Raw genomic sequence first — 20,880 nt, forward strand, 5'->3', positions numbered from 1 at the left:
AGTTAAGAGATCTATAAAGTGGGGTTCTAAGAATTCAATTAGCTTGTTTAAGAATCATTCAAGTCCTGTACCCTTTCCACACTCTGGAAAACAAAGTGCTGTACAGTTAATATTAGTAGAATAATTTTCTAGAGCCTTATTACAATTCTAGCCTCAGTTTACTATATTCCAGGAACTGCTGAAACATGTACACACACGCGCGCACACACACACACACACACACACACACACACACACACACACACACACACCAGTCCTATGAGGTAGATACTATTATTATCACGATTTTACATAGTGTAAACTCAAGGTACAGAGAGTTAAATAATTTGCCCAAGATCACATTACTGGTGGATGTATGTAATAGGACTTCTTTATGGCAAGTTTCTTTGGGTATTTCAGGTAAGGCAATGGTAGCAATACCTCCAAGATGGACTTTCCTAGCACTGAACCCCATTCCATATCAGCCTGTTGTGTAGTGAGGTACTGGCTGGTCACAAGGTCAGATAATGTCTTCCTTTAATGTCAGTCTGTAATGAAACTTCACTATAGAAAACCCATAAAATGGCTCTGGTATTGACACTCCCACCCCTAGCCAAAGGTTGTTTTGAGACTCTAAATAATACCAATTTCCCATTTTTAACTGACTTTTTTTGTGCCATCTTTTCTTTCGCAGAGTGATGTGTGGTCTGTGGGAATCACTGCTATTGAAATGGCAGAAGGAGCTCCTCGTGAGTAAAAATGTTTTCTATTTTTAAAGGTTAGGGAACTGTACTCTATGAATCTGTCTCTGTGGGAGATGAGGTTGTCTGTCAGCTTTCACTGGCCACACAGGTGTCACACTATGTGCCAAATTGCAACTGGTGGCCTTTTCAGTGAATACAAAATACTTTTGTCAGAATAGATAATTATGGATATATAAAAACTGTTTGTGCTTTGCTTTTCTTTCTTATGGTATCTTATTTTAGGCTGACTGAGTGTTGTTTCAATTTAGCCTCAGTAGTATTCAGTTCTGATAGTCCTAAGCAACCAAAATCCTTGGCATACTAATCTATATTGCCTGGTGGAATATTTAGGTTCCAGAACATTTACAGTCACACAGTGTTACTGCTTCAGGCTGTGATAGTTGAGAAAATCCTCCACGGGTTCATTGAAATTGAGCCAATACTCAGTAATGTTGGGAAATAAGCATTATTTTTTCCTTTGGAGTCAATCCAGCTCACCTTTGGTGCTCTCTTTGCTCCTTTCAGCCACACCAGTGCCCTTAACTATTTTCTCTTATTTCCCCCACTTCCCCATCATTTCAATGACCTGTCAGCATCTTGTTCTCTCAAGGCACTGCTTTCTGGTAGCAAAGTAAAAATGGAGTGTGAACTTGGATAGAGATGATTGATAACCAACTAATCTTTGATGCTGGAGCATAGCATATTTGCTGTCCTCAATACCTAAATCCAAATGTAAAATAACAATACCTTCTGGGTATCATTGGATGAGAAGTGAGAGAAATGCCTCAGGGCTGTGGGTGGGACTGCTGTGCTCTCCCCCTCCCAGCAGATCCTCCAGGTTCCCATGTTCCTGTCTGCACCATGTCCACTCACCAAGCTTTATAAGCTTTAATTATCTTAGCACTGTGTTTCAAGGCCAATGAGAGGAATTTCAAGAAGTAGAAATAATGGTGACATAATTGTTGAGAATTCCTGGTGTCCCCTGGAATAGCAAATGTGGGCTGGGATAAAGCTGGGACAGATATGGAGGTCAGGTTGCTGCTACCTCTTTTCTACTGCCCCCCAAAACTGCAAAGTACTTAAGTTGAGTGAATAAAAAATTAACGATGGAAAAGATTAAAATGTAAAAAATTATATATGATGCATATGTGAAATTGCAATAAGACTGGGGAGATGTGAACTATTCCTCATCATCTGATTATTTCTGTTTGGGAAACATGCTTAGATTATGTTAGATTGAGCAGCAGCAGCTCCTTCTCCTTCTCCTTCTACTGCTTCTCTTTCTTCTCCTTCTCTCCTCTCTTCTCTCTCTTTAAATACACAATGTGATAGTTCATATTATTATTGATGCATAGATTTGGTTAGGATACATGCCTGCATCAAATAGTATCTTTTTCCATTGTTTCTGAGTGCTCATCACCATGTCTTTTCAAAAAAACAGCTTTCTATGTTTTACAGGTTTGTACTTCCTGGTTCACCTTCTTTTGTGTCACTTTCTGTCATTCCAAATATTAAGTCATGGGAGAAAAAAAGGGGTGATGAGCAAACTTACAGAAGGAGTGCAGAGAAAGCGTTTTGCACAGAGTACACAAATGGCAAGCTGTATACTGAAGATGAGTGAGGAACAGGAGATTCTGAACTCACAGGGAGGGAAAATAGGACCAGCCTGGCTAGATAAGTAATTGGAACGGTACAACTTTGGTCATGAGCAATTCTAGATAGCCTCCCTACTAAAACATTTCTCTTTAACCAGCCTCCTTTATTGCCTGGAATATGACATCCTTTCTTTGCATGGAAACTATTGTCATCAATTTAACTGCAGAAATCCTCCAGGTTGTGATAACTATCTTCTCAAAGGAGGTGGCCTTCCAAAGTGACAAATATCTGATAGTAAATATCCTCTGAGATCCAGATAACAAAATTCTCTTTCTCTTCGGTCTTTCTCTGGTGAGTTTCTCCCAGAGAAGTAAAGAGAGGAAGAGTAATTTCTTCTCACTGAAAGGGGGCCCCCAAAAGAGAGAAGAAATAGACCCTTGCACACCAGGACCTCCTTCAGTCTTTTGGTTCTGGGTAGGAATTCAAACAGTATGGGGACGGACCTTTAATCCAAGGCCAGAACATCGCTAGTAGTCATTCAAAACACCAGAGTATTTTGAATAGATGTGGTTCTTAGCCTCTTTATTTTTTATAGAAAAGAGAATCTTTGTCTGGAGAAGAAGCAGGATAGGGTCAACAGTTTACTCTGACTCCCTTTCCTTGTCAAAGGTCTACACCAGCCCATTTACCTTAATCTGGACCGTATCTTTCCCTGTTTTGGCATTCTCCTTGATATTGTAGAGATTACTTTTCACATTATCAATGATGCTTGTTTTATAGTCTTACTTCTTTTTCTTGTAGTGTTCCTCCCTCACACCCCATGCCAATCTTTACCTGAGTGCTTCCTGATTCAAATATACCCGTCCCATCAAGAGGCCCATTTCTTCAATATTCAGAAGATTCCTTCAGATCTCCGAAGGAAGGAGATAAGGAATAAACCACATTATTTAACCTAATTCAAACTAAGCTCAGTTTAATATGTGTCCAACCCTCCAAAAGATGTGTTTTTTAAAGGTGGTTTGCTGTTTCAAAGGAATGAGCTTCTAATGATGAACATTTAGGCAGTGTTATGAAATGTGGGCCAGAGGGGGCATTTGCCTACATTCCTAACATTAGACCATATAAGAAACTATCCACAGCTGCTGTTGACATAGCTCTTACACCCACCCTATGCTCCATTCCTTTGTGAACTTTTCCTTTCCTTTAATGAAAACTTACCTAGTCTGTGTCCCAGCTCTTGACCTCTGAAGCTGTTGTCAGTTGACTGAATGATGCTCAGATGTTAATAAATGACAACTGTTTAATATTGTACAAACTCACAACATGTTTAAAGGACAAAACCTGGTGACTGATCGGACACAGTAAAGGAATGAAAAGAGTCAAATATGATTCTGATCTTTTACACTTGGAACTAATTCTGCCCTCGATTATAAAAATGCACCTTCTATTAATTTATACCCATGTAATTGAGAACAAAATTTGACCTTTGAACAATTGCCTCTGCATCATCCTGATAAAAATCACCCTGAGAAGTTTTTTCTACTACTATGAGAGGGCAGTTTGGCACTCCAGGTTTTCTGAGGATTCATTTGGGGAGAGGAAGAATGCCTCTATCAAGAGTCATTAATATCAAACTGTCCTCACATGAATGACATGCTTGTAGTGGTAGATGAAATTTACACTGTGGCCCTCCATTGGGGATTTTTTGCACTGACGGTTTTCTTTAATCAAAACATAAGAGGACTCCCTAGTGAACATATACTACATTTTGTTAATCCACTCATGCATTGATGGGCACCTGGGTTGATTTCACATCTTTCCAATTGTGAATTGTGCTGGTATAAACATTTGAGTGCAGGTGTCTTTTTGATAAAATGATTTCTTTTCCTTTGGGTAAATACCCAGTAGTGGAATTGCTGGATCAAATGGTAGGTCTACTTTTAGTTCTTTGAGGAATCTCCGCACTGTCTTCCATAGAGGTTATGCTAATTTGTAGTCCCACCAACAGTGTATAAGCTGTTCTTTCTTTCTGCATGGAGTACTATTCAGCCATGAAAAAAGATGAATTCATACCTTTTGCAACAATTTGGATGGAACTGTAGACCATTATCCTAAGTGAAGTGTCCAAAGGAATGGAAAAACAAACACCACATGTACTCGCTATTAAATTAGAACTGATGAGCATACATGTGCACAGAGGGAAGTAAAACTCAGTGAAAAGCAACTATGGAGGGTGGGTGAGGAGAGGAGGGGTATAGACCAACCTAGTGGGTACTATGAACACTATTTGGGTAACGGGCACACCTATAGCCAGGACTCAAGCATTACAAAAATGATTCATGTAACCGAAAACATTTGTACTCCCTTAATATTTTAAAATAAAACAAACATAAGAGGAAATAAGTAAAGTGAGACACATATTTAAACACTTGTAGAAAAACCCAGAATTCCCAAACCAATGAGGTAATTGATTTATATAGCATATATTGGAATAGGCTTTTCTTTGTATGCTTTTGTGTGTGAAAGAGAGAATGAAAGTCCGGTAATTTGGCACAGACTTGAAGTGCCAGATACCTTTACTTATAAGTTGCTATTTAATCTTCTCAGCAACTCTTTGAAGGGATTCCTGCTACATTTCCTGTTTTTCTAGATGAAGAAACTGAGGTACAGATAGGTTAAGTAATTTGCTCAAAATCACAAAGGCAGAGCTAGGATTAGAACCCAGATGGTCTTACTTTAGAGGGTGTGGTTTTAGTGGTTGCAGTATATCTACCTCTTTTCCTAGGACCCTTAGCTTCCAAAACAGATTCTTCTCAGCTTTCTAGACCACCAAATAATTTTTCTTTCTATATTATTTTCTTAGCTAGTAGTCTGGCTGACTTTTTAAGTCCATATTCCAGTTTTACAACTGTAAATATCTGCAACACAGAAACACAGAAGAGTGCTCGTCTCTACTTTAAGTTAATTTTTCTAGATATAAATATCAACCATACATTTCAAAAATTTTATCTAGTTTAATTTATTAATGATTTGTCACACACAGTGATGGTGGAACATTAGAATCTCACATATTGCACTGTTTGTGTTAAAATGAGCTCTTCCTTTAACTATATTCTTTTGTATCTATTTATCCCTTAGTGTCTATTCAACATGATAAGTGAAAGAACACTGAGAATCCCCTCTGGAATGAGAAGTGTGCTCTGTAGCTATTTTTCTCATTTTTTTCTAAACTTACCTATTTCCATTTGCAGCTCTGTGTAACCTTCAGCCCCTGGAAGCCCTCTTTGTTATTTTGCGGGAATCTGCTCCTACAGTCAAATCCAGCGGATGGTAAAGATGAATGTCTTAATGTCCTAAACACAACGACTTGACATTTTTACGTAGCAAAGAAATTTTAATTCATTTGGTCACTTCTGCTTCTCTATCCTTGTTGGCAATATTCCCTAAAATGCAATATCTTAACTGGGAGGTCTAAATCACCAGTTTTCATTAAGAGCGAGCTAGCCAACTAGAAATAAATAATATCCTCTATAGCATAATATATTACGATGATATTAGTGTCCTGCCATTAGTTAATAAACATATTCAGTTGTTTCTCAAGTAATAAGATGGACCAATGGCAACCATTTGTGAAATTTCTTACTGTGCCTGAATAGGCAGTCTGTAATTGTGATATATAGCCCTGTTGCTTGGTCGATTAAACTGAACATGTATAAACCTGTTCTCCCAGGGTGCTACAGGCCAGCTGAACTTGGGAATCCTCCTCTCTGAAGGTTGTTGATCTAGTACTTTAAATTCCTGTTTATTCTTAGTATGTACTGCTTGCCCTGGGAGAAGTGGTGATTGTGATTTGATTGCTGGCATTCTTCATGGTAATTCAATTTAACCCTTTCCATAGAATCAGGCTTTCTGGCCACATCTGTTTTCATGGGCCATTTTAAAAGATTAGTTAGTTATGGTGCTATTAACACCCTCTTTTTGGATCCTTATATCCAGGCCTCTGTAGTTAAAACTGCATATAGTCAAATGAAACATTCAGAGTGTGACTGTTGTGGGCTGACCAATCTAGTCTCACAGAGTACATATATCACATTAACCATTTAATTGTCATATTGCCACTTGAATTTTTACCTGTACATACAGCTAAACTTATTGAAGTTTCTACTGTGATTTGGGCAGAAAATGCTGTTGACGCTTGCTTCTTTTCTGAGGTTTAAATGGCCTCACTGTATAATGTATATTGCCAAACTGCCCGGTATTTGCCAGTTGAAAGGACAATTGTAGCTAGAGCCAACTCTTACCAAAAATATGATTTTTCAGAGTGGCATGTGGGTGGGGTTGGAAGAGGTGTGGCAGGCCTGAAAATACTTTTATGTCTTTGACTCATTTCTTTTAGGTCCCGCAAGTTCCACAATTTTATGGAAAAATGCATGATAAAAAATTTTCTGATTCGTCCTACTTCAGAGCATATGCTCCATCACCCATTTGTTCGGGATATAAAAAATGAACGCCATGTTGTTGAGTCATTAACAAAGCATCTTACTGGAATCATCAAAAAAAGACAAAAAAAAGGTAGAATCTGTGATGTTTTTCATTTTACCGGAATGAATAGTTAGATGAGAGAATAATTTATTCATTTATTGGTTTTAGAAAAAAATATTTGCTGAAGAACTAGGTTGAAAATAAAAATTCTGAGGCCTTCCATATTTATTTTTCCAATAATGTGCCATGTGCTGTTATTCAGTTCACTAACTCTTGCCTGAGTGTACACACATATATAAATGTATATATATACACACACACATATGGCTATTCATTATTGCCAGTTACAACTGGCAAGTATTCATATTTACAAAGACCTTGAAAGTCTCACATGGAATTTTGTGATGTGTGAATTTTAAGTAAACTAACTGAAGAAATATATTAAATTAAAGGTAACAAAATCTATAGCTTACTGTTCTTTTTCAGCTGATATTTTGACTCTACAGAGATAAGTGGATTTGTAATTAACCATTTATTAACTAATAATTTTGAAGTAATGTTTGTGTACCATATAAAGCTTATTTTATATACTGAACTCCAACTATAATATGTTATTAAAGAAACTAATATAGACAAATAAAAGTAAGCTTCTATCTATTAAAAATGACAGGATGGATTTTCACCAAACCCAGAGGAAACTACTTGGGAATTTTTAACTTTATAGGTTACTTGGCATATTACACATTTAATTTTGGGGACCATAGGCAGGGTTGAGAGTAACAATGGAGTGGAGAAGGGGGAACTCAAAAAAGCAGGCATCCTCAGATAAGCTGCAGGATTGATTACAGTGGAGCTAATTCCATCTGCATAACTATATGTATTCCGTTTTGAAGTGAGGAACAGCAGGAATTAATTTACTTACCTATGGTGATGAATTCATTGGGCCAACATCACAGAGGCCAGCCAGTCTCAAATGGGTACAGGAAAACCACACATCTACTTGATGATTTGCTACTTTCCAGAGTTGCAAGATTTCCAAAATGTTACCTGCAGGAAAATTCCTATTTATATGGAGGTCACTCTAAAGTAAATATAGTTGCCCTAAACATTTTAAAATAGGACATTCAAAAGGAAACTCTTGTTTGTAAGATTCTGTATTTCAGTACTAACAGCACAGCCGATAAGAAAGAAGCTGAATGTTTTCAATGTGACAAGTGTAAAACCCAGAATTAAGAATTTACCTTGTCAATTGAAAAGATCAAAGATCAATCCCAAGTTATGAAGGTTGACATCTAGAGCCCAAATCTGTAAGCCATGCTCACAAACCGTCTAGAATTTCTCTTGTTATGTTCTCCCTTTGTCCCATCCTCTTTTCTTTCTTTTATTATAGAATTGCAGCAATCAGATTGCTAATTTTCTTTCCCATGCCCAGAGAAGTTAATCTGCATGCAATAGCTGTACTGTGCTGCAAAAGTGGGCCTAGAAACTAGAACACTGTCTACATCACCAACCACGTTTATTTATTTACATATTTTATTTATTTTTTTTTCATAGTTTCATCAGTGTTCACTGAGAATTGCATTTTTTTATTGCATATTACAGGGTACAAATTTTTAGATTACATGTCTTGCCTTTGCCCTACCCAAGTCAGAGCTTCAAGCGTGTTTGTTTGAAGGGATACTTTCAACTCCACATCCTGAGCGTTAGAGGGTACAAAGTGACTAAAGTGGATTACATGCTTCTCTGCTGTTTATGCATTGTTTTTCTCTTTCCTAAAAAGGGATACCTCTGATCTTTGAAAGAGAAGAAGCTATTAAGGAACAGTACACCATGAGAAGATTCAGGTGTGTTAGACAAATTGCATATATAATTTGATGATAGCAACTTGCTTAAGGCGGTTAATTCATGCTGTCGCCTTTGACTCAGAATGACTTAATCCTTTCTGATACAACAAATAACAAATCTCTGCTCTCAAGAGATATTGAGCGGAAATATTGAGGAGAACTTTTTATTACTACCCCAAAACTCCTTAATATCTGGCAATAGAATGATCAAGTAGATTATCAGACTCCATTAATAATTGAATATATTAGTAATACATGTTACCTGCAGGATATTTCAGACTTTACAGAAATAATTCCAGAAAGATTTACTGAAAATATCTTTGTTGCAGAAAATGTCTATCTTTTAAAATAAAAGCAATTGCCCTGAATGGCTCTATTCCACTGAAAAATTCTAAATTCTAATTATATGGCAATCATTTGTATATTTATTTCAGAGGACCCTCTTGCACTCACGAGCTTTTGAGATTGCCAACCAGCAGCAGATGCAGACCACTTAGAGTCCTGCATGGAGAACCCTCTCAGCCGAGGTGGTTACCCGATCGAGAAGAGCCACAGGTCCAGGCACTTCAGCAATTGCAGGGAGCAGCCAGGGTGTTCATGCCACTACAGGCTCTAGACAATGCACCTAGGCCTCTACAGGGTCAGGCTCAGGCTCAGGCACCTCAACGACTACAAGGGGCAGCTCGGGTGTTCATGCCACTACAGGCTCAAATTAAGGCTAAGGCCTCTAGGCCTCTACAGATGCAGATTAAGGCACCTCCACGACTACGGAGGGCAGCCCGGGTGCTCATGCCACTACAGGCACAGGGTAGGACGCCTAGGCCTCTACAGGCACAGGCACAGGTACCCAAAAAGCAGCAGGCTCAGGCCCAGGCCCAGGCATCAGAACAGCCCCAAGATCTGGACCAGGTGCCAGAGGAATTTCAGGGGCAAGATCAGGTACCCCAACAGCAACAAAGACAGGGCCAGGTTCCTGAACAGCCGAGACAAAACCAGGTACCAGAAGAGCAGCTGGAGCAGAACCCAGCACCCGAACAGCCAGAGGTACAGGAAGAGGCTGCTGACCCGGGGCAGGCAGAGACTGAGGCAGAGGAGCCTGAGTCATTGCGAGTACATGCCCAGGTGTTCCTGCCCCTACTGTCACAGAACCACCATGTGCTGTTGCCACTACATTTGGATACTCAGGTGCTCATTCCTGTAGAGCGCCAAACCGAAGGATCACCTAGGGCACAGGCCTGGGCACTGGAGCACCCACAGGCTATTGGCTCAGTTCAAGCACTGATAGAGGGACTATCAAGAGACTTGCTTCGAGCACCAAACTCACATAACTCAAAGCCACTTGGTCCACTGCAAACCCTGATGGAAAACCTGGCATCGAACATGTTTTATTCTCAACCCGAACAGGCACGAAAGAAAAAATCAAAAGTTTCTAGTCTAAGGCAGGCACTGGCAAAAAGACTGTCACCAAAGAGGTTCAGGGCAAAGTCATCACGGAGACCTGAAGAGCTTGAACTCTCAGATTTAGAAGCCGGCAGGCAAAGGCGCCAACGCAGATGGGAAGATATCTTTAATCAACATGAAGAGGAATTTAGACAAGTTGAAAATGTAAGAGTTTTTGATATTTTTATGCTGAGTCAAAAATGCAGAGAAAATGTGCTAGTTTATGCTGATGTTTTTCCTCTATAAAATCAAATGAAATAAATATTCCTTGTGTTCCACAGAAGATTTACTAATTTTTACTTCAAATAAATTATCCTGAGTTTTAAAGATAATTGTGACTGAATATGAGAAAAACCTTTTGCTTAAGTGATGTAGGTAATTGCTTAATGTATCTTGATTGAAATATAGCTTTAATTATTAGTTTTCTACAGATTATTCCCTTAACCAAGAAAGAGATAACAATATGCACATTTAAAATTATTATTTTGGATCTTTAAAAATTATTTTCATTATTTAAAATTTCAAAGATAACTCATTAAAAATGAACACAAAACAAATCTGTTTTTTTTTCCTCTAAACTCTGTGTTAGTTTACTTGCTTTTTCTTCCCATAGAATGCTGAGCTCTACTATTTGAGTGAATTATACTCATTTTTGTTCTTCAGGATGTTTAAATCAAGGTTAACATGAGAGAGACAAGCAGTTTCCAAAACATTTTGTATATGGTTACCATATTTATGACGTCTCACTAATTTGCTGCCCATTTTACATAATCAATGACATGACCTCACAGAACATGAAACAAGTTACAAGTTGGTCTCTGCATCATTTTGAAACAATGTATTAAATTCTATCTTATTTAGGAACAGCCAATAAAACGTCATTCTTTCGAAAACCATTAACGTAAAGTAGGTATAATATGACTGGAGCTATTGAATTTAATCTGGCAAATCTAATCTGATGATGAAGAATTTGTGGACTTGATTAGCAAATTAATGAGGCTAGACAAGATTAGGAGAACAGTTGTTTTCTAATACTTGACAGCATCCATTTACATAAAAAGAATCATTGTAATGATCCTGAATTAAACCCTGTGATCCACATCCATTTACCTAATAATAATTGATGTAATAATTACAGGTGAATCTTGTCTGATTAGATAAGGAATTCTTTTGGTTCATGCACTTGAGCCAATTGATAAATGTTAATTTGACACGTTTAACATGAGAAGAGGTAAAAGTAGCAAGAGAAGCAAGACCCAAAGGGGGAAATGGGTGTCTAGCTCCCAGAAAAAGAGGGAGATACAAAGAAAAAGAAACCAGATGGAGAAGGGGAGGTATAAGTCTAGAATGGTCATATTTGGCAAAAATTAGGGCACCTAAAATGAAAATGACTATTCTCAATGAGCCCTAGTAATCAATTAGATCTAATGGATTTTGCATTTGTGAAAAAGACTTCTATTTATCCCTGGAAGACTCATAGTATTATCAGCATGGCACATACTTAGTGTCATTCATTGTTTTAAATTTTTATGTGGGAAGCCATTCCAAAATAGAAAAACAGTCAATAAATAATAGTTACCAATCCCACGACTCTAGGCTCTTATACAGCCATTCTTATCTTTCTTTATGTATGATCCTTAAAGAAAACATAAAGGAAAAGAAAATTATTGATAATATAGTCAAAGTCATAGGTCTTTTGAAATACCTGAAATTTTATTAGCGTTTGGAGACATAGGTTAGTGCTTCAACTCACCAGCAGGAAAAAAGCATATTTTTATTTTGAGTTGAAGAGATAATATTGATTGGCTTAAAAGGGAATACAGTTTTCTAAACTCCTAGAGCTCTATTCGGGAGAAATATTTGCACCTCTATATTGTAGATCTTCCATTGCTCAGGAGGACCAAACTTGGGAGTTATATTAGCTTACTAAATGTGGCAGTTTGGTGTTATTAATCAACGTTAAGACCAGAGATTAACCTGGATCCCATAGATGAGCTTGAAGAGATCAGCAATCTCCTTAAAGATATATGCAAATGTGTGTACCTGTATGCAGTTTTCTAAGGTCAATCTGTAGCATTCCGCAGATTCTGAAAGGGATCCAGAACTAAAAACTATTAGAAACTACTAGTTTAAATCATTTTTACTATTGAGAAATTATGCTTTTAAATTATATATTAGGATGATGCAGTTTTTCTTATTACTTGCATTTTAACAATTAAAATACATATTTTCCTTTTTGTTTCAAAGGACAAAGATGAGTCATCAGACAATGATGAGGTATTTCATTCCATTCAGGCCGAAGTCCAAATAGAACCATTGCAGCCATACGTTCCAAATCCCAGAGGAAATGAGGTAAATTTCTCAACATGAGTTGCTGTGACATTAGTAAGAGCCTAAAACAGTGGTTCTTAAACTTTTTGGCCTCAGGATTCCTTTATACTCTTAAATATTGAGGACCCCAAAAAGTTTTTGTTTATTATATGAATTGTGTTATTTAACATCTAACTAATTAGAAATTAAAATTGAAAACAATTAAGAATAATTCGCTTACAAAGTAATAAAACTATTGCATGTGTGTAAGAAACAAATTTTTAAAGAAAAATAACTATATTTTCCAAAATAAAATTTTAGAGAGAATGACATTTTATATTTTTGTAGCTCTCTTTAATCTATCTTGCTTAATGGAAAACAGCTGGATTCTCATATCTGCTTCTGCATTCAATCTGTTGCCATATGTTGTTTTGGTTGAAGTATATGAATAAAAACTGGCTTCTTACATATAAGCAGTTGGAAAGGGAGAATTTTTGTAGATTTTTCAGATAATTGTGGAAATCCTTTGATAATATACTGAAACTAGAGAAATGGAATCTAAAACCATATCAATGAAATTTTGTATACCTTGTTAATATTAAAACCCATTGGTCTGTGTTGTGCTATGAATAGATGTTTTGCTTATGCATGATTTTTAACTTCATGCATTGGTCAGTTGGAAAATATTGGTTCATTGTGTATGTAGACCTTTCCAAATGTTTACCTGTTTTATTATACAATAGCAAAAAACAGCATTTGTTAATATCTCCACCAATTCCATCATATAAGCTATTGGGTATTGGTAATCTGTTAAGTGCTCAGTAGTAGATGCAGGTTTAAAAATTCTAATTTTCCCTTGAAAGCTCAAATTTTATCATTGCTAATAAATAACAGTCAGTTGGGGTTTTTTTTCCTTGAGTTGACAAGCTTACTTCATTCATTCACAATAAAATGTCTACCAAATACCAAATAGTTTGAATAATCATAATTTGTCAGTCTTTCTTTAAGCAAAAATATTGCCCATGAAAAGTGCTGGTAGTCCAGTTTGTAAAATAATGACACGTTTTTTTCCTTGATTGTCTCTGTTCTGGGATGCAGTTCGTGACAGGGTCTGGGTCATTTAATCTGTGGCTTATTTTCTTACAATTATGGGGATAATTCAGTCACAGTGTCCAGGTTGGCATCCATTTTCATGACTACATTGGTAGTATTCTATTTAGCATGTGTATTAGTGATGCCAGAGTTGTAGGTTGAATTCTTGTGTAGACAAGGTAGCATCATAGCCAGTATTCCTAACAGCCAGCCATCTAAAAAATATTTTTGACTAAGGTAGATTAGGTGAGCGTGTGAAGAGCTCAAACTCTTGCCTTATTGATAGTGGGTCAGGAGCCTCATTGTTGTTCCTAATCAACACATGGATGATAATCAGCACAAGATGCTTCACAGGAGTCTACCATGAAGTCTTTTATGGATATTTCTCCTTTTCAAATACAATCTTTCTACAAGCATGCCCTGGGCGACGCAAAGGCATTACATGTAACCAAAATGTTTGTACCCCCATAATATCCTGAAATAAAAATAAATAAATAAATAAATAAATACAATCTTCCTGATACTAACAGTCTTCTGAAGTGAGCAACAAAGAATATTGCTTTATAAATATTAACCGCTGGCAGAAGGAACATAAGCTGGATTGTATTCTTTAATTGGAAGAAGCAATATATCTTTTTCTCTGCCTTACTAAAGGATTTTACTCATACTCTCAGGTAGTAATTATTTACCTTAAGCATGATACTTAAACAGGAAAATCATTTTCAGATTAAATACAGCCAATTCATATTAGGCATTGTCTTTTTTATTTAGGGCCATTCTAGTTTGAGAAATTTGGGCCTTTGGTTTACTAATGTCAGTAAACTTCCTAAGATCAACTTCATAAACCAAGCAGTCTAGACAGGGTCAATATGATGCCAGCTATTTGAATTGACAGTGGAAAGAGTTAGGCAGATGCTTACTGCCAAGCATCTCATTATATTTGGAAACACTCATTAGCAAAACATGAAAGATTCACAACATTTTTCATTTCTCACTTATCTGTCTCTTAGAGTGTAAAGACAGCCTTGATAAGTCACTTCATAAAGAAATAATAGTGTACTAAGGCTACTATAGTTTTTAGAAACTATAGAATAAGTTTACCAGCATGAAAATGCTAGATTTTTAAAAATGTAACATGTTGAAATTTCCTTTCTAAAGAATCTAGTGTGGGCCGGGCGCGGTGGCTCACTCCTGTAATCCTAGCACTCTGGGAGGCCGAGGCGGGTGGATCCTTTGAGCTCAAGAGTTCGAGACCAGCCTGAGCAAGAGTGAGACCCCGTCTCTACTAAAAATAGAAACTATCTGGCCAACTAAAAAAATATATATATATAAAAAAATTAGCCGGGCATGGTGGCGCATGCCTGTAGTCCCAGCTACTCGGAGGCTGAGGCAGTAGGATTGCTTAAGCCCAGGAGTTTGAGGTTGCTGCGAGCTAGGCTGATGCCCTGGCACTCACTGTAGCCCGGGCAACAGAGCAAGACTCTGTCACACACACACAAAAAAGAATCTAGTGTGACTGGCTCATTGCATGTCAGAATGACCTATTTTTTGAGGAGCTAAAAACTATTGTGAGTAGAAACCTAGTGATATAAAACTAAATGAGTCAAGGCAACATTCCATGGCCCTGTCTACCAATGCTGGCAGAAAATAAATCTGCTGCTTCATTGATGGAAGCGGCTCATATGTGCCCTTTCTTGAGTGTTTTGTTGTATTAGATGAGTGCATAATTAGTAAAATGCAAATTAATTTATTTAGAGGTGAAAAAGTATTTGGGACACTAATTATGAGAGTACAGTCAAATTGTAAAATGGAAAAACAAACTTTCTTAAAGATGGGGCAGTTTTGACTCTTGAGAAATTTTAATGATTTGTTTATATGTGTGACAACTGTTGAAAATCTAGGGTTAGTTTAAAAGGGTGAATGAGTGAGAATTTGAACTTAAATTTTTAAATTCTGAGTGAGAAGCTTGCACTTGATATAAAAAGCAATGTGGTAACATGGAAAGAACATTAAAAATTAGGAGTTGGGAGGCCTACATTCTGATTTTAGATGTTCCTTTGACTTCATGTAAAATTCCTACAAAAGTTATTTTTCCTGAGCGCTACAGATTTCTGAACAATAAAATGAGGGTTTTTGATTATATGATCTCCAGAATCTGTTTTTATACTAAAATTCTAAGTTATCATCAGAAATTATGGTTAAGCAATTCTAATGTTATACTGTAACATTTATGAAAATAGGATCTATTTATTAAAACCATATTTTATAAACTGGATTTTTAGGAAAATAGATATAAAAGGTATTTTACCATAAATAAATTACCCAAATGAATTGGTGATCAAGAATTCTACTGAAGTATTCCATTGTGTCTTTAAGGTTCAAGACAGACCTAGTATGCTTTACAACCAGGATCATGCACACAGTGTCAAGCTCTCTTCAAGGTACATGTCTTTGATTTCTATATTCAAATTACTCGTGATTAATTATCACATGAAAAACTAAAGCTTGTTTCTTTGATACTATGTTCTGTGTGAAGTCAAAACTGAAATACCAACCCTCAACAATAAAATGAGAGTTTTTGGTTACATGATCTGCATCATCACCACTGGTATCATTGACCTGCATTTAAAACCTTAACTGCAGTGATCCATTGACTAGATCTTTGACATTTGGGCATACTGCAGTCTCTGCAAACTAATTATTTAGTTTGATAATTAGCTGGCAAGATCGTGATTTAAAAAGAGAGGGACAATAACAATGCATTCTTTGACAGTGTTCAATTAGTAGTTGATGATAAAAAGACATGAAATTTCAAGTGCTCTGTCTTGTATGTACTACATGATAAAACACACGCACAGATTAAACCTAATCTCAGAAGCTAATGCCACAGAATGGGTAAGCCTGAAAATAACATATAGTGAAAATCAAATCTTAGACTCAATATTATATCAATAAAATATCATATATAATATTGATACCAGTCACTCTATTTTTTGATCTTTGTAATATTGATGATCTTCAGTAACTTTTTAAGATTATGTTCCATATCTTAGATGTTGTGTGCAATCTGTTATATTTTAAAGCCAAATTTTAAGTAGATTTTCTTTGACAATCATACTACCTCCAACCCCAAATTACAATGGAGAGAAGTTAGCCTATGTTGATTCACTCAGTCATTCAGTAAATATTTATTGAGCGCTCAGTATTTTCTGGACAGTGTGGTCAGAATGCATAGAGTTGATGTTGTGTTGTATGTATCTTCCTATCTCATTTTTTTTAAAATCCCATACATTTATGTCTTTAGATTTAATTCTTGTGCAGAAGTCTTGAAAAATTGAAAAACAAGACTGGAACACCTTTCTTTTTCTCTGTACTCAATGAATGGGTTGTCATGGTCCTTCTGACCTCAAAGGGAAGAAACCAGTTTTGAGTAGTTGTTTTTGGTGTCATGGAACATAACTTTAATAAAATCCAATATATAAAAATCAAACTTAGTGTTAAACTTGGAGTGATTGTTCACTTTACAAAAGGATTTTGAGTTTATGAATAGCAAACACATTGCTTTTAAATAAGGTTAAATTTATAAAATTGATTTAAATGAACCTTGAATCTTTCCTGAAATTGGCACCATAGAAAAGACTTTTGTGATACTTCAATACAGGCATACAATGTGTATTAACCACATGGGGGTAATTGGGATATTTATCACCTCAAGCATTTATCATTTGTTAGGAACATTCCAGTTCTACTCTTAGTTATTTTTAAAGTATCACATGTACCCTATAAATATATACAACTATTATGTACCCATAATAATTAAAAATAAAACATTTTTTAAAAAGTAAAAAGATTTGTCTGTTCTAGGCCTAAATCAATAACCAAAGTCTTTCCCATATAGAAACACCAAAGTAACTAGAAAATTTAGCATCACTGGTCCAAAGCAACTTTCTAAATATTCTTTGAATTTGAATAGTAAGAATGAAAGTGCCCTATATGTCCATCTATCTATCTATCTAAATCAGGAACAAGACATTAAAAAACATGAACTTTAAGCATTTAAAATCAGGATAATAATAATAGAATATTTGACATAACAATAACTTATTTTGTTTATCATGTTAAAAATAAGCACACTATAATGTCATGCTTATTGCTGTGTTACTCAGGTAATAATATTGTCTGAATATTAGTTTAAAAAGGTTTATAGGAATTTTTAGAAATAAATATGATATATGAAGGAAACATATACTATATGGAAAAATGTTTTTATTGCTATATTTTGGAAATTCTTTCTCGGTTCTAGATAAAATAGGTTTGGGGGAAAATGGAAATTGGAAAATATTACTTAAGGTCTACTTTTCAGTTTGATATATACCCATGTATTTAAGCAAAACTTTTGTTAGTCTTTATGTTGAGTTGTACATTCCCCTTATGAATGTTAGGATATAGCACATGCTTTTCTGTCTTTTCATTAGTGTTCTTCAGCGGTCTCTTTTGGAACAAGTTCAGAAGCCCATTGACATCGGACAAAGGAGTTCACAAAATCTTCAAAATTGCCCAGCAGCATCAGGTGATTCAAAGTATAAAGTTTCAACAGTGAAAAAACAGAGCTAATGTTTAACAATTTATATTTCAGAATTCAAGACAGAAGAATTTCAAGAAGGAATGAATCAAAAGTATCAGGGAGGTCAGGATTAGGACCAGAAGGCCATGCCATTGGATTTGGCAGTTGGGTGGTCAGGGGTGACCTTTGAGAAATGGAAAATAATTTTTCTGAAGTTTCTTCTTTTACTTGGGTAGTGATTAGGAATGTGTCTAGAAAGGCGGGGAGAATCAATTTTATTTAGTTTCTATACCAGGTAAGAAAGATATGGGAAAGGAGCTTGGGAGAGGCCTCTCCAACAAGCTAAAATTTATAGACAGCCTTTAGAATATTGGATGCACTAGTTGTGAGCATGTGTTTTATTTATCAGTTTGTTATTTCACCTCCCAAGATATTACAGTATCTCATAAATATCCCTAAGTGTTACAAACTGATGATTTTACTCAGAATACATGAAAAATTAATCAATCAAATCATAGAAGATAACTTGGAGAACTGATATGAATTTCAAACAGGTGTTTTATTTTCAGATGTGTTTTGAGAGAGACTAAATGAATTATAGATTTGTGAAATATTAGGATAAACAAAACCAAAAGTTGTGCCTTAGATCATGAAATCTAGCATTATCCAGTTTTAAGCAATCCAGGCAAGTTTAAGCAAGGGGAAAATGCCTAATTGAGTGTGTGAGTCATCTCTAAAAATATAGCATACAGATTTTAGTAAAATGTTAATAATAAAAAGGATATAGATATACCTCTGTTTTTGAAAATTGAATATGTGAGGATCTGAACTTAAAAAACCCATTTTTCTTAAGAGACTTACATAATGGCAGAATTTTTTTTAAATAGTAGTGTCCCCTCATGCACAAATACTATGTTGTAAGAAATAAGATGAGCCTAAGTAAAGAGTGAATTTAGGAATTTTTTCCCCCAGAATCTTTTTCTTCTGGTTTGACTTGGGCTGGTTTTGCTAATACTGGGCAAACAACTAAAAATTTAAGGTTTGTTCATGTTTCATTTTGGAAATAAGGAAATTCTGGATTAGGCTCCAAAGCAGTCAGGACGTTGATGGGCGAGAGAAGGGGGATAGCATCTGTGCAGATAATAGCGAAACATCTTACATGTCTTCAGTTCCAAAATTCTTTTGTTTTATTTTATGTGCTATTTGATATTCTCATGAGATGACAGGAACATGAAATCAGAGCACCTTACTACAGATTTGTCTCAAAATCTCAAAACTTTTACCTGGACTTCTTGTTTGGTCTGCTAACACATCAAAAGACTTCAGAGAAATGGTTTCCTGCAGAAAAATAATAAACAGCAAAAGTACAACAGTACCAGAAGATGAGGACACAAATTTTGGCATGTGTTCAGTGAAATGTTCTTAAAAGACAACAGTCTTACAAATACATGCTTTTTGGAATTGTAGTGTCTATACTTTGGCTATGTATACCAAGACTGAAAATAAAAGAAAGGCAGTAGTCTTTAAAATCCAAGACACAAAAACAATAAACAGGGACATGACTGTTCCTGTCTGCAGTGAAGCTTTTTCTAAGTACACTCACTAAGATCTGATATTTGATCCTGTTAAATATTCTTACTGGATTTCAACCACAGGTGTTGTTTACTGTACCACAACTCAATATCAAGGTCTGGATTTCCAAACCAGATAAATTTGTATTTTAAATAGAAATATTTACACTATAGAATTGAGCTGTCCAATATGGCCAACCAGCCACATGTGGCTATTCAAATGTAAACTAAAATGAAAAGTAAATAAAATTAAAAAGTCTATTTCTCAGACACACTGGCCACATTTCAAATGCTCAATAGTCACGTGTGACTAGTGGCTACTGTACTAGGCAGTGTGGATACAGAACATTTTCATCATTGCAGAAAGTTCTATTGTATTTCACTGTTACAGAAAAGTTCCCAGCTGTATAAAAAGGTATAAGTTTTATCTCTTTTCAGTAGTTCACTCCTTAACTATATTGAAATACATCAGGATATATCACTTGATAGAAATTGGGGGGTTAATATTTCAGAGTCAACTCTCATTTTGAGAGTTTTGCATAGCCTGTTATCTCCTAATGCATTGTTGGGCTCTTTTTCTATTGGTTAGTAGGTGAGGCCAGCCCTTTCTATTCTTGATACATTTAAAAATAATGGGTCTACCTGGCTACCCGTTGTACTGTGTATCTTCTTAGATAGGTAGAGAGAAATATTTAGCAAGTGTACACTTACTACTCAAAACAGAATAGCCACGTAGGTCTATAGCTGGAACAAAATTTGAGCCTACTACTACCACTGAAAATAGAATTCAGGATCCTGGCCCTGTGGGAATTTGTCAGGTGATATTTCCTGAATAGAATCACAGAGGCTACGAGAAAAATAACAAGGGATTGAACTAGTACACTATACAAATGAAGGCAGTGGCTATAATTACCTCTGTTACTAATGTATTTTTGGCATTCCATAGAATCTTCTTCTGAGGAAGAGAGTCCTGTGACCAGGAGGAGATCTCAGTCATCACCACCTTACTCTACGATTGATCAGAAGTTGCTGATTGACATCCACGTAGGTTTCCATCTTAACACGTTTATGCCCATTCTTTTCACTTTTCCATTTGTTTTGATTTACACATTCTCATCTGCACTAAAGGAAAAAAAATTAAAGAGTTTAGGGTTTTTTAAATTAATCTTTTAAAGGTAGATTCTCCTTGCTATGTGAGCGTAGAGAATACAAAATCTAGAAATTAAAATTGAAAACCCTTAACCAATCAGACAATATTT

General features: G+C 35.9%; 1 protein-coding gene across 1 annotated transcript in view; it reads left to right on the plus strand.

Moving 5' to 3' along the window:
* Positions 1-20,880, plus strand: part of NRK (Nik related kinase) — a gene marked incomplete at its 5' end in the record, with an annotated part of 58,333 nt that overhangs the window by 3,819 nt on the left and 33,634 nt on the right. Inside the window, 9 exons of the mRNA XM_045537807.1 lie at positions 674-728; positions 5,570-5,648; positions 6,715-6,890; positions 8,581-8,644; positions 9,079-10,249; positions 12,332-12,436; positions 15,863-15,927; positions 17,962-18,056; positions 20,568-20,665. Of these exons, the coding sequence (XP_045393763.1) occupies positions 674-728; positions 5,570-5,648; positions 6,715-6,890; positions 8,581-8,644; positions 9,079-10,249; positions 12,332-12,436; positions 15,863-15,927; positions 17,962-18,056; positions 20,568-20,665 (1,908 nt within the window). The remainder of the gene's footprint in view (positions 1-673; positions 729-5,569; positions 5,649-6,714; positions 6,891-8,580; positions 8,645-9,078; positions 10,250-12,331; positions 12,437-15,862; positions 15,928-17,961; positions 18,057-20,567; positions 20,666-20,880) is intronic.

This window comes from Lemur catta, chromosome X (assembly GCF_020740605.2).
Source record: "Lemur catta isolate mLemCat1 chromosome X, mLemCat1.pri, whole genome shotgun sequence".
Classification (NCBI taxonomy): domain Eukaryota; kingdom Metazoa; phylum Chordata; class Mammalia; order Primates; family Lemuridae; genus Lemur; species Lemur catta.